The 15,696-nt window shown below is 35.8% G+C and overlaps 1 protein-coding gene across 1 annotated transcript in view; it reads right to left on the reverse strand.

Moving 5' to 3' along the window:
* Nucleotides 1-15,696, reverse strand: part of ATR (ATR serine/threonine kinase) — a 130,685-nt gene that overhangs the window by 1,545 nt on the left and 113,444 nt on the right. The window contains exons 42-46 of the mRNA XM_045851350.1: nt 11,719-11,869; nt 8,314-8,470; nt 8,051-8,204; nt 6,455-6,606; nt 806-911 (exon numbers count right to left, since the gene is read on the reverse strand). Coding sequence (XP_045707306.1) covers nt 806-911; nt 6,455-6,606; nt 8,051-8,204; nt 8,314-8,470; nt 11,719-11,869 — 720 coding nt within the window. The remainder of the gene's footprint in view (nt 1-805; nt 912-6,454; nt 6,607-8,050; nt 8,205-8,313; nt 8,471-11,718; nt 11,870-15,696) is intronic.

Raw genomic sequence — 15,696 nt, forward strand, 5'->3', positions numbered from 1 at the left:
AAGTGCTTAAATAAGTAATATATTACAATAAAAATACAGTCATCCCTCACTATATCACGGTTCACTTATTGCGACTTCACTGTATCAAGGGTTAAACCCAGGACTGCATACTTCACTGGTGAATACCCATATAGAATTTTATGTGTTGTTAAAATTACGTAGGTTTAAGAGTGTAGAAAGTGTTTAAGAGCATATGAAGTGTTCATAAGAGTGTGGGAAAGTTTAATACGAGAGTGGGAAAGGTTAATAAGAGAGTGGGAAAGGTTTATAGGAGTGTGAGAAGGGTTTATAAAGCCTTAAAATATATATAAATAATAAAATAAATATAACACCACTACGAGGATTTTCATCTATCTCAGGGGTCTCTGGAATGTAACACCCGCGATAGGTGAGGGATCACTGTATAGCGATATAATTAACCAGCCAAAAATTTACTTCTACAGAGTGTTAACTGAGTTCATATATTAGATACTTACATATTTCTTATGATGATTGTAAAATTAGAGCAATTAAAATGTTAAAGCTGAGACCTGCTGCTCTGTAAGTTACACAATTTGTGTTCAAGTTTTTCCCACTCATAAATGTAGCTGTCTATGGTTTAAACAAGTGTGTCCTCAGTTCTCTTGGTACATAAATGATAATAATGTTAACATGAGTAATGACAATAAAGAAAAGTTGGGCATTGATGTACTAGAGAACTAAATTTCAGAGTATTCAATAGTCAGCCACTGATAGTATTTAGAATCAGTTCTCATTGGTAGAGATATACAGTATCAGTTCATATCAATCTACACCTTCTACTAACCTTTTCATTGACAACTTCCCCAGTTTCATTCAGTAGTACTTTGGAATGTCCTTTCACCGGTTTACTCCATTCCACAAGAGGATCATGAAGAAAAGTCTTTAAGACACTTAAAAGGAAAGAAAATATTATAGTAACAATACAATGTTAACTTTGTAAAAAGAAATCTTGGTGAAGTTGACACAAGTAAAGAATAAGTGAAGGATGAGAAGCTAATGGTAATACTCTTAACAACACATTATTACTGTTTCAGTAAAATATATGAAATTATTATTTGGGGATGACAGAAGGGAGAGGAAAGAGGTGGGAGGGAAGAGACAAGATGGGGGAGGTCAGAGATTCTTGGGAGTAGAGTACAATGTTCTGTGTGCCATCTCTGAAAGCACAGTGTAAACTAGTTAATGACTATTTATTGAATGAGTAAATTTCGTCCTCTGCCACATCTCCACAATGACCAGAAAATAACCAATAGCTACCATATGGACAGACCCCAGCACATTATTTTTCTACTGTGCTCTACATGTCAGATCCATGTAAAAACCCACTTAGATACCTTATAGACAACTTAAATTCAATATTTTCATAACAAAACTCATGATTTTTCCCCAACTATTTCCCTTTTGATCAGTAAGGAACATCATCCATCCACTGGCCCTGAACAAAAAATTAGGAGTCATCCTTGCCTCCTCTTCTTCTAAACACTTAATTCTACTTTCTAAAACTCTTTATAATATCTCCACTTATCTCCATCTTGGCTGTCACTACCTCATTCAGTGCACCATCACTGTTTGCCTCAGTTTCTGCAATAGTACTCTTCACTAGTTTTCTGGCCTCTCACCCAAAATGGAATTAATTTTTCTACAGTGCAAATCCGATGATCTCATTTCCTCTTCTTTTTTTATTTTCTTCTTAAAACTCTCCAATGACCTCTGGTTGTTCTCAGGACAAAGTTTAAATGTGTAAACTGGCCTTATGTGGACCTTTCATAATCTAGCTCTGCCTCTCCTCCTAGGAATAAAGTACTTGAAATCTATCCTCTAGGATACAGGATTGCATTTCTCAGGCAGGCCATGCCTTCAATAGCATTGATATTTCTATGACTTAGAACACTCTTTTCCCTTTTACATGACCAGTTCTGTGTATCTTGAAGGTCTCAGCTACTTGTTCCAGAAATTATTTCCTGACTTCTTTTAGACTAGGATAGGTGCTCCTAGTTAAGTGTTTCACAAGATGCTATATTTCCTCTTTCAGAGAATTTGCTTTTGCTTATTATGTCTAACTAACCAATGCATTCTATGATAATGTTTGATAGACAGCTTTTAAATAAGAAGGTGAATAAAGGAGCCTTTTAAGTCCTTTTTAAAAACTACAGTTGACCCTTGAAACAATGTGGGTTTGAACTATGTGGGTTCACTTATATAAGGATTTTTAAATAAGTATGTACAGTACTGTAAATTTTCTCTTATTAGTAACATTTTTTCTCTGCTTTACATTATTATAAGAATACAGTATATAATGCATATGCAAAATATAGGTTAATGGAACATTTATGTTCTCCAGTAACATTAGATGGAGAAAAATAATCCTTTTAAAAAATGCTGCTGGGACAATAGGATGGGCATATTCAAAAGAATAAATATGGACCCCTACACCTCACACTAGATAGAAAAAATAACTGAAAATGACCAAGGATTTAAATATGAGAGCTAAAACTATAAAACACTTAGGAGAAAACATAGGTGTAACTCTTGATGACTTCGGATTATACAATAGTTTCTTAGATATGACAGCAAAAGCACAAATAATAACAAAAAAAATTGGGGAGTTCTGGCCAAGATGGAGGTGTAGGTAGAAATCCTTCGCTTCCTTGCACAACCAAAAGGAGGATAACCAATCTAAAATCAATAAACAACCAGAAGTGCCAGAAAATTAAACTGCATGGAGCTCCCACAACCACGGAATAAAAGAAACAGTACAACGGAACAACCAGACCTAAAAGGCAGTGGATGGAGAGAACCCACAGTGAGGCGGTGGAGAGAGGATAGGGCTGGCTGCAGCAAGGTGGCGGGCTGCGTGAGCGGGGCTGACTTAAGGGGAAACTGAGACTCAGACCCAGCTGCGGACTATGGCAGTTGCTGCAGTGGGAGAAACTCCCAGTCTCACATGAGAGTTTGTGGAAAGTGGACTAGAGACCAGCAAGTGAGCTGTACTGTTCCTCCTCTGGCCCCGCCCCCACAGGCAGCACCACAGCGTGGCATGGAGGTTGCCCAGCCTGGGTGACTACCAAAGTCCCTGCCCCCTTACAACTTAACAGGTGCCCCAAACAAAGAAATTGGGCCAAAATGAAAGAACAAAGCAAAACTTCAGAAAGAGAGCTAAGTGAGGAGGAGATAGCCAATCTATCTGATGGAGAATTTAAAGCCTTGGTAATCAAAATGCTCACAGAATTGACTGAGCTTGATCAAAAAAATGAAAGAACAAATGAAAGATACCCAAAATGAAATAAAGCAAAATATTCAGGGAACCAATAGTGACAGGAAGGAAACCAGGACTCATATCAATGATTTGGAACAAAAGGAAGAAATAAACATCCAACTGGAAGAGAATGAAGAAACAAGAATCAAAAAAAAAAAAAAATCAAGAAAGGCTTAGGAACCTCTGGGACAACTTGAAACATTCCAATATCTGAATTATAGGGATGCCAGAAAGAGAAGAACAACAGCAAGAAATTGAAAACTTATTTGAACAAATAATGAAGGAAAACTTCCCCAGTGTGGTGAAGAAAATAGACTTTTAGGAAGTCCAGGAAGCCCAGAGAGTCCCAAAGAAGTTGGACCCAAAGAGGAACACACCAAGGCACATCATCATTAAGTAACCCAAGATTAAAGACAAAGAAAGAATCTTAAAAGCAGCAAGAGGAAAGGAGACATTTAACTACAAAGGAGTTCCCATAAGGCTATCAGCTGATTTCTCAAAAGAAACCTTGTAGACAAGAAGGGGCTGTAAAGAAGTTTTTGAAGCCATGAAAGGCAAGGACCTACATCCAAGATTACTCTATCCAGCAAAGCTATCGTTTAGAATGGAAGGGCAGATAAAGTACTCCCCAGACAAGGTCAAGTTAAAGGAGTTCATTCATCATCACCAAGCCATTATTACATGAAATGTTAAAGAGACTCGTTTAAGAAAAAGAAGATAAAAAATACAAACTCACAACTATCAACAAGTGAACCTAAAACATAAAGAAAGAAAAACAACAAAAACTAAGCAAACAACTAGCACAGGAACAGAATCAGAGAAATGGATATCACATGGAGGGTTTTCATTAGGGAGGAGGATGGGAGGAACAAGGGGGAAAGGCACAGGGAAGACGAAGCATAATTAGCAGGCATTAAATAGATGGGAAGAGGTCAAAAATGGTACAGGAAACAGAGAACTCAAATAACTTCTATGTACAACCCATGGACATGAACTAAGGTAGGGGGAATACTGGAGGGTTGAGGGGTACAAGGTGGAGGGGAGATAAAGGGGGAAAACTGGAAAAGCTGTAATAGCATAATCAATAAAATTACTTTCAAAAAATAAATAATTGGAATTTATCAAAAATAAAACTTGTATGCTTCAAAGGACATCATCATCAAAAAAGGGAAAAGACAACCCATATATGAGAGAAAATATTTGAAAATCATCTCGTAAGGTCTAGTATCTACCTAGGTAAAGAACTCTTACAACTTAACAATAAAAAGACAAATAATCCAATTTAAAATGGGATTTGAATAGACATTTGTCCAAAGAAGATACACAACTGACCAACATGACATAGGGAAAGATGTTCGTCATCACTGCTCATTAGGGAAATGCAAATTAAACTCACAATGATGCATAGGTGGAAGCTACACATGGTTTTCTTGGGCAAATCCCTGATTTGTCTGTTGTGTCCTGTCAGTAGGTGGCAATACTTGGTGTCAGATGGTTCCAGTCCCAAGTCTGGGTGGGACTCCCCGACACTTGAAGACTCCGGCCATGCCTGGGCAAGGCACACAGAAACTAGTACCAGCCAAGGAATATCAAATGCAAGCACAAGCACAGCTTAATCAAGCAACAGAGCACACAGACCTGTGCCCAACCCCGCTGCCTGCCCCTATTGAAGCATTTCCCTAGCCTCACACTGTTACTGTGGGGAGGTTGGGTAGGAGTCTGGGGTTGGAATGGAAGAGGAAGTGGGAAGTTAGACCCTGCCAGGTCCCTTTTTGCACTCTTAAATTGGGAAGAATTTCAAACATATGGCAACAGTCCACACAGCAGTACAGTGAAACTCCTGCTCCGATCATGTACCCACCCATTTCTGACCACCAATTACCCAGGACCCATCCTGTCCCCTTCCACGTGTTTTTAAAGCAAATCTCAGGCATCCTCTGTATCTGAGGATGCATCCGTCCAAAATAAGGGCCCTTTAAAACACAATCACAAAACTTTTTAAACAGAAAAAGTCAACAATTGTGTAATATCATTACATGTCTGGTAAATATTAAAAAAAACCCACAATGAGATACCACTTCACGCCGACAGGACAGAAAATTAAAAAGACACACAATCAAGTGTTGGTAAGGATGTGGAGATATTGGAGCTCGAAGACATTGCTAGTAGGACTGTAAACTATTATAGCTGCTTTGGAAAACAGTTTGAAAGTTCCTCAAAATGTTAAACTTAAGAGTTTACATAGGACCCAGTAATTCTACTCCAAGGTATATCCAAAAGAACTAAAAACACATATCCACATAAAACTTACATGCAAAAGTTCATAGCCACACTATTCACAATAGTCAAAAGGTGGAGATAATCCAAATGTTGATGAACTGATGAATGGATAAACAAAATGTGGTATCCATACTATGAAATATTACTTGGCAATAAAAAAATGAAGTATTGATACATACTACAGCATGGATAAACCTTAAAAAACATCACACTAACTTAAAGAAAACAGATACAAAAGGCCCCATGTTGTACGATCCCATTTATATATGAAATGTCCAGGACAGGCAAATCCACGGAGACAGAAAGTAGATTAGTAGTTGCTAGGGTGTGGTCAGAGAGTAAGGATGGGAAATGACTGCTAATTTCTTTTGGGGGTAATGAAATGTTTTATAAATAGATAGCAATGATGGTTGTATTACAATTAGACAGCAGTGATAATTGCACAATCCTGTGAATGAACTACAAACCACTGTACTTACACTTTAAAAGAGTGAATTTTATGATACATAAATGTTATGGGCCCTGGCTGGTATGGCTCAGTAGATTAGTGCCAGCCTACGAATCAAAGGGTCACAGTTCAATTCCCATTCAGAGAACACACCTGGGTTTGTGGGCCAGGTCCCTAGTGTGGGGTGTGTGAGAGACAACCACACATTGATGTTTCTCTCTCCCTCTTTCTACCTCCCTTCCCCTTTGTCTAAAAATAAATAAAAATCTTTTAAAAAACCACATATTAAACAGTAAATAAATTTTATGATATGTAAATTATATAAAGCTATTATTTTAAACAATCTATTTTAACCAATGCAAAGTGGCTTCTATATAAAGTAAACATACTTAGGAACAATAACTGCATTCAAAGTTACTATAAATTATTTACAAAATACAAATGATTACCTCATTAAAGGCTCTCTCTGATCTCGCATCAGCCTCATTGTAACTTCACAAGCTCTTCGAAAAAGACCTTCTGTTCCCATTGGACCCATTCCATTAACCATATTATGAGTCAGGCGAAATGGAACAATTTCTGGAACTTCAAAGGTTTCTCCCTTAAAACAATGCATTTTATTAAAAAGTAATAATGTTAGAATTTTTAAATGTTTATGCAAAAAATTTAAAACTTTGCCCTGGCTGGCATAGCTCAGTGGATTGAGCGCGGGCTGGGAACCAAAGTGTCCCAGGTTTGATTCCCAGCCAGGGTACATGCCTGGGTTGCAGGCCATAACCCCCAGCAACCGCACATTGATGTTTCTCTTTCTCTCTCTTTCTCTCTCTCTCTCTCTCTCTCTCTCTCTCTCTCTCTCTCTCTCTTTCCCTCCCTTCCCTCTCTAAAAATAAATAAATAAAATCTTTTTAAAAAATTGCTTTAAAAAAAAATTTTAAACTTCATGTCTAGACTCATTTAGCAAAGAGCACACATACTGTCAAAATATATATTGATATTTGTAACTATTTTTGAAGACTGTATCATAAAGGATCTATATGACTCTACCTTTACTTGACTTGGATAAGACCTAGAGGATGAATGGACTCACCTTTTATTGAATTACTATGCTAAACAGCAGTATAGAGAAATTTTTATGCATTCAATATTTAGTTTTATTTAGCTTCCTTAATGTCCTTCCTTGAATAATACAAAGTACATGCAAATATTATCACATTTTCTTCTTGTCTTTAAGACTTTCACTTAAAACAGCAAAGGAAAAGATATAGCCAAGTATGAGATGTTCACATCCCTCAGACAGGAAATGTAACATGAAATATAATGAAATCCATCCAGTTCATTTATTTTTTGTCATTTTCTAACCTGCCTTTCCTAGGACTTTCTCATCCCTCCAGTTTTCTGAAATTCCTCTCTTAAGTAATTTAACCTATGCCAGTGGTTTATCTTTGATTTGTTCTCAGTTTGGTCTGTGACCTTTCTTCATTTCTTGTGATAACTGGAGGCAACCCCATTGAGAATGATGACAAAGAAAAAAGTGGTTTTACCTGACAGTCTGCTTTCCAGGATCACAACACTGAAAAATTGGAGGAGGTCTTAGGGAGAGTCCAACTACCTTAATTTATTCCCAGGCCCCACTTTAGACCTACAGAATCTGAATCCCCTGGGATGTTTCCTAGGTATCTGCAATATTATGAAAACTCTTAAGATGATTCTAATATGCTGATAGGTTTGGAAACCATCATAGCAAACTACTTTATTTCTCTAAAAATGAGTCTCAATAAAATCAACTGCTCTGTCCATGTTAATATAACTAAGAACTAACTGAATCAGAACTTGAACCTATGTTTTCAGAATTAAGTTCAGTGCTAGTTTTATTATATTACTCTTTTGAGTTCTATCCATCCTAAGTTCTTATACTGAGGGCAATGGGAAATGTGACTCAACTGTAAATGTAACTGCTACTAATGGGTATGTCTAGAAGAACAGTTGTTGGAGAAGGAAGATTAGCAGAAAACATACAATTAACTAAAGTAAGTCACATCACATACCTTATTGAAGAGACAGTTGAAATCCACATGTACACATTCTCCAGTCAAAGAATCAAAGAGAATGTTTTCACCATGACGATCTCCAAGGCCCAGGATATAACCAACCATTGACATAACTGCAGTGGAACGGCAATATGCTGATCTGCTACTGTACCTAAAACAAATTCAATGCCTATCAAATATCCTCATGCATATCAGTCAACACATTTAAAATAATTCTTCAATTCCAACCATAATAATGTATTATAATCTTGGTAATTTACCATGATGTTGGATCAGGGAATGTTCTCAGAAACCACTCATGAAAAACAGGAGGATGCCTGGGCAGGAGAAATTCTTGAAATACTTTGAGTTTTTCAGACAAAGCTGCCGTCTTTGGTAGCATACATTGGCGAAGTTCCTTACCTGTCATATAAACTCCTGCAAGGTAGAGTGATTTCCATTAATCACAAAAGCCAAATGAGGAAAGGGACATTTGTTGTTGCTGTTGTTATTGTTTTTGTGGTTAAAATAGGACAGGAAGTGTCTACTTTTACTCAAATTGGTATTCAAAAGCAAAAATAGAAAAATTTCAATTATGCATATGTAAATTTATCTCCTTGTTGATTATAATTAATGTCAACTAAAACCAATGTTTGGAATCAAACAACACCAGAAGATAGCACTCAGAATAAGTCCAATGTGAGTGCTGTATCCCTCACTGAAATTACAGTGACCTCTCTGTTAGTCAGGACATAGTACAGGTCCACACTGGATCATTACTATGAAACTTACTGTGGTGCTCTGAAATAATTTAGTCTCACAAAAGCTAGTCTACAAGATTCACCTGGTTCTTAAATTATTATCTTGCACAATGCAAATCATCTGGGGAAGTAGAGGAACTTTTCCTTGATATATATTTATGAGCCACATCTGATGACTGGTCTGACTCTAATCTATCAAATGCCTTTTAGGCCTACCTTGGTTTGGTGCTTTTTATACCTAAGGCACTGCTAAAACTTTTATGGACAAATTTGCAATTTGAAGTTCTTAGAGTCAAATGTTGCATAGTTCAACTGTGTGTTCATGATAAGGTAAAAAATATATATATATTTTAAAATCCAATAACAGTAACTAAAACTTATACAATGTTTCATCTTTCTAAATAAAATAGTCAACAGCAAGTTCCTTGAAATCAGGTTCAAATATGTTTGAACTGTAGTTCTGCAACATACTAGCTATGCGAACTAGATAAATTACTTAACCTCTCTGGCACTGTTCATAAAGAAGGTATAATTAGGCTTGTTAACATTAACAAATATCATATAATGTATGTGTCATACTTAGCACAATACCTATAAGACAGTAATTTATCAATTTTACTTAATGTTATGGATTAAGTTGTATTCCACCAAAATATTTTGAAGTCTTAACCTCTGATACCTATGAATGTCACCCTATTTGAAAATAGGGTGTTTGTCCATGTCATCAGGTTAAGATGAAGTCATTAGGGTGGGCCCTAAATATAATAATATGACTGATATCTTTATAAGAGAGAAAAGACACAGACATAGGGAGCATGCTATGATAACTGAGGCAGAGAATGGGCTGATACGTCTATAAATCAAAAAACATCAAAAGTTGCTGGCAACACCAGAGGAAAAAGATTTAGAACAGATTCTCTCCTAGGGTCTTCAGAGATAAAGTGGTCCTACTGACATTGTGATTTTGGACTCCTAAGCCTCCAGAGCTGGGACAGAATAAATTTCCATTGTTTATAATCAATTTGTAGGACTTTGTTACAGCACCCCTAGAAAAGTAATATATTTACTTTCTCCTTCACTCTAATAAATTAATATATATTTTAATGTATTGCATCTCATACATTTAATAACAATTTAGAAATAATTTTAGAATTATAAAAATTGCATAAATGATATAGAGTTCTCATATATTCATCACCCAGATTTTTTATTGTTTGTCTTTCTCACAGCAGTAGTACAATTACCTAAATCAGAAAATTAATTTGTTATAATATTATTAATTAACCTTTAGACCTTATTCAAATTTCACCAATTGTCCTACTACCACACTTCTTCCTAGGTCAGGATCCTATCCAGGATACCATATTGCATTCGCCTCCATAATGTTCTCAAATCTGGGAAATTTCTGTCTTTGTCTTTCATTATGTTGACATTTTTAAAGTGTCCTGAGCAATTGTTTTTGTTTTTACACTGTAAAGTTACTATTTCTCACTTTGTCCTTAATAAACTATTTTGCAGGATATACATTGAGACTCTGTAAATAACCTGTTTCCTGTCATACTTTCCCTATTAATTTCAGCATCCATTGAGATTCACTGCCTGCAATTATATACTATGGCATTTACTAATTGGTAATTTTCTATTTCCATCTTTATCTTCTATATTTATTCATTGCAATTCTACTGTATAGAAGAACTGTTCATACTTCCTTATTTACTCATTTGTTTACATTGCTATGGATTTGTAATCTAACACTATCATCTATTTTTGGTGCTCATATTATCTCAGGTTTAGTCTGTGGTAGGCTCCACTTCTAATCTAATACTTTCAGTTTCATTCTAGCCTCCCCTTTCCTTTTGTTTTTCTGACACTGAAAAGCTAGCTCCCATTAGCCACAACCTACTTACTTGTTTGCTAAAGTCTAGTCCACACATAAAGTAGTTTCAAAATTGCTAACTAGTAACTCTGTGAAAAACACATTTTCATATACATTTTTGCAAGCTACCTCCATCCTTTTGGGATGAAGTTAAAAAAGGAATTAAAACACAAGGAATACAAGAAGGGAGGGAGGGAAGCAGGAAGGACACATAAGTACTTCTGTATATAGAATCTCATTTGAACAGAAATTTCATCATGGTTTATACCAAGAAAATGTACAATGACATATGTTAATAACAAATACATCCTTATTATACAAGGTCTGTCCAGAAGAAGTCCAACCATTATTAATATAATGAGAACAGTTTGCATGACATTGATGTAACCTGGCAGCCAAGGAGAATGGCCTGGAATGCATGTGCATGAATAATAACGACCTCACTGTACTAGTCAGTGGGAATGGTAGACACCTTTGAGTCAGCAGGTGGGCTGTGTGGCCATCACATTCACAATGACTGAGCAAGTAGAGCAACAAATCTGCATCAAATTTTGCATTAACCTTGAACATTCCTCCATGGAAACTATTCAGATGATTCAGAAGGTCGCAGCTCTTGGGCAACTGGTGATTGGCAGCTTCATTATGACAGTGCACCTGCTCATGCATCACATCTCATGCAGAGTTTTTTGGCAAAACATCAGATCACTCAGGTGACTCAGCCCCCTTACTGTCCAGATGTGCCCTGTGACTTCTGGCTTTTCTGAAAACTAAAATCACATTTGAAAGGGAAGAGATTCCAGACCATTGATGAGATTCAGGGAAATATGACAGGGCAGGTGATGGCTGTGGGAGGTCCCAAGGTGCCTACTTTGAAGGGAGCTGAGACATCATTGCCCTGTGTACAACGTTTCTTATACCTTATATCTTCTTCAATAAATGTGTCTATTTTTCATAGTACATGGCTGGATACCTTCTGGACAGGCCTGGTATATGTTAGCAGCTATTATATGCATATTACTTATTTATATTGTAAAAATTAATTTTGGTACCCTTTTCTTTATATAGTTTGGTGAGAATAGGTCTCAAGCCAGCAGTGTTGTTAACCCATTCAATAATCCCACATTCATCATTCAATGGAATAACTGCATATGTTCGGATATGAAGTTCTCTTCTACGAGATTCTGCATCTTTTCTTAAACACTATTAAAAAAACATAAACTTAAGAATTAATATTTCTAAATATTATGTCAAATATATCTAAAGATTATTCATTTCATACTAAAAGAAGGTCAATAGAAGTTTACCATTAGTGTTGATGAGCCAGGAAACTGCTTGAACAGTATCCCTAATCTCTTTCCAAATTATTAAAAATCACCTGGGTAAGTCCGTTTTTTAAATTATTAACCAAATTTGACAAGAATATTGTGTTTGAAAATATTATAGTTATATATTTAACAATGACAAATACTATTAAACATTAAGTACTCAGGCACAGAGACTGCTATTTAATTTTAATTATTTCAAAAAGGTATAAATAAAAGCATGAGTTTTATGGTATCCTCAGAATATATTTCTTACTCTTTAAGTTTAATATTACAGTTTCATTGGAAAAATTCTGTTCTAGTATAAAAGGTTTTCACATCTCTGATTAATCTTGAAATGCAGTAGCTAAGGATAAAGCATATTTTGTTTAATTCTGGAATGGTATAAAATAATCTAAGCATACATGCCTATAATTGTAAACTGTTCAATTCAAAACCCCAATCACTGACCAAAACACATTTTAAACTTTAGGAACAAGTAGGCTACAGAAATGTCAGCAAAACAGTATGGCATTAGATTCACATGTAAAGATTTGTATGTGCCTCCTGGGCCAACACAGTGAAACTCTAGTTTTTCACAATCAGGCTACTTTATTTGACCATGTTAATGTAGAGGAACAGTAATGAAATACTATAATGAGTAATACAGCTGATTAAGATAATTATATAAACTAAAGCTAGGCCACTTGATCTGCTCAACCAGAAAATTGCCCAGGGAGCTTCAAGGATGAACATACTAATAATTAGTCATGAAATTAAGTTACCAATTCACCAAACAGCATTTTAAATAAAAATATTCCTTCCTTTCATATTGCCTTTGAAATGAGTTTTTAATACAGTATTAATGTTTAACTTACTTTTATAAATGCTTTTCATAAAATCCTCACCTGACTTCCAGTCAAGATGGAGGCATAGGTAGTAAACACAGCTTGCCTCCTTGCACAACCACAGAAAAAATTTCAAGCAAGCTATCACCCAGAATCATCAAAACTTGAGCTGTATGTAAGTCCACAACCAAGGATTTAAGAAATCAAATTCATCCAGACAGGTAGGAGGGATGGAGACATGAGAATGTGGAACTGGTGCTCTCACAACCACATGTGGTAGATCAAAATCCTGAGGGATACCTTGGGAGCAAGGGATCCCAGCCCCACACCAAATTCAAAAACAAATTAAAAAAAAAAGAATAAGCTAAGGAGGCTCTGGGACAACTTCAACCATACCAATATTTGAATCATAATAGTGACAGAAGGTAAAATAAAGAGGAAGAAATTAAAAACTTACCTGAAAAATAATGAAAGAAAACTTCCCTAATGTGGCAAAGGAAATATACATACAAGTCCAGGAAGCACATAGAGTCCCAAACAAGATGAAAACAAAGAGGAGCCACCAAGAGACATTATAACTAACATGTCAAAGGTTAAAGATAAAGAGAGAATCTAAAAAGTAGCAGGGGAAAAGCAGATAGTTACTTACAAAGGAGTTCCCATAAGACTGTCAGATGATTTCTCAAAACAAACTTTGCAGGCAAGAAGGGACTGGCAAGAAATATTCAAAGTGATGAAAAGCAAGGACCTACAACCTAGATTACTCTATCCAGCAAAGCTATCATTTAGAATTGAAAGGCAGATAAAATGCTTCCCAGACAAGGTAAAGCTAAACCAGTTCATCATCACCAAGCCATTTTATATGAAATGTTAAAAGGATTTAAAAAATACAAGATCATAACTATGAACATTAAAATAGCAATAAATTCACAACTGAATCTAGAAAACAAATTAAGCAAAGCAGAACAGGAGAAGAATCATAGATATGGAGACCATTTGGAGTGTTATCAGTTGGAAGGGGAAGGGGGAAAATGGGGAAAAAGATGTAGGGATTAAGAAGTGCAAATTGGTAGGTACAAAATAGATGGGTGTTAAGAACAGAATAGGAAATGGAGTATCCAAAGAACTTACACGCATGACCCATGGTCCTGAACTAAGGGAGGGGATTCCGGAGGGAATGGGTGGTACTGGGTAGAGGGGGCAAAGGGGTAAAAATTGGTACAACCGTAATAGCATAATCAATAAAATATATATTTTTAAAAATCCTCACCTGAAGATGTGTTTTTATTGATTTTAGAGAGAGGAAGGGAAAGAGAGAAACATCGATTGGCTGCCTCTTGTATACATCCCAAGAGGGGACGAACCTGCAACCTGCATGTGCCTGGATTAGGAATCAAACCCACATACTTTTGGTTATGGGACAATGAATGCTCCAACCAACTGGGCCACCCAGCCAGGGCATTTCTTTTACTTACTTTTGATTAAACTAAACACAAAGCATAACTGTCTTATGAAAAATGAACTTATATGCTGCTTTATCTTTTCTATGTTAAAAGTTCCTAACTTTTCCATGTAATAAAAGGGGTATCAGTGATAATTGGGAAAAAGATAAGAGAACAGGGACAAAAAGCTTAGATAAAAACAATAATGATTCATCCTTCAAGTCCTTCAACAGTACGGTCTATTTTTATCAATACAAAAAGAGAATCTGTACCTTTATAGCACCTGACTACAGAATAACTCAAAATACCTAAGACCATTTATTTTTAATAACCCTTTAATGAGATCTCACATTATCATTTCTGAGACAGAAATCAAGTGCTTAACAATAAAACAAAAAAATACTAGTGATCACTTTTAAAATAGTGTTTATAAAAATAGAACACTTTCTTTATAGCACTGAAACATAAAACATAAATCTGACATAAAAAGTACATATAATTTAAACATTAAGTAGAAAAATTTCCCCTCATGAATATGCCTTAGACATTTTTCTCAATATAATAATAGCAGTATCTTATTTTTTAAAAATTAAGTGAAACCAGTGCTCTTTATACACTGATGCACCTGCCTGGATCGGCTGCTGTGATGGAGGAGGAGGAGGAGAGGAGTCCTGAGGAGCAGCAGCAATTCTCTTATCAACAGACATTTGAAAAGAAGCACAAATAATACAGAAGATGTGAAGCTCTTAGCCAGGAGGAGTAATTCACTGTTAAATACATCACAGAAAACTGAGAAGATTGCTCAGTTTAACAAAGGACGAAAAGCAAAGAAGAACTTAGAGGCTGAAAACAAAAATTCAGTGGAGGCAGCAGGGGCTGAAGGAGTTGAAACTGAGAATTAAATTCTATCACCATTTGGAAAAAGCAGACCTCAGCAGGTAGAGCCACCAAAAACACATACTGCTACAGAGGCAACTTTGAAGGGATAAGTAGAGATACAAAAAAAAGGTGGGGGGGGAGACTTTTTTTGTGGTATAGTCTCTAAGACAGCAAAATCTACTTTAAAAGAGAACTGGAAACTCAAGCAAAAACCTCCTCATGTTGTACTGAAGTGGTTTGGTATATACTGAAAATTATATCTATTGTAATTAATAAAATTTTGTTAGCAGTTAAAAAAATTAAGTGAAACCAGCAATTCTACTTCTGAGTACATACACAAAAGATTGAAAGCAGGTACTCAAACAAGATATTTGTAAACCTATGTTCATAGCAGCATTATTAACCATAGCCAAAAGTTGGAAGCAACCCAAGTGTCCACTGATGAGTGAAAAGATAAACAAAACGTGGTATACACATACAATGGTATAATTATTCTGCTTTATGAAATAAAGAAATTCTGACATGCTATAACATGAATGGACCTTGAAGCCATAATG

The sequence above is a fragment of the Phyllostomus hastatus genome, unplaced genomic scaffold (assembly GCF_019186645.2).
Source record: "Phyllostomus hastatus isolate PE091 unplaced genomic scaffold, TTU_PhHast_1.1 phas_contig_86, whole genome shotgun sequence".
Taxonomy (NCBI): domain Eukaryota; kingdom Metazoa; phylum Chordata; class Mammalia; order Chiroptera; family Phyllostomidae; genus Phyllostomus; species Phyllostomus hastatus.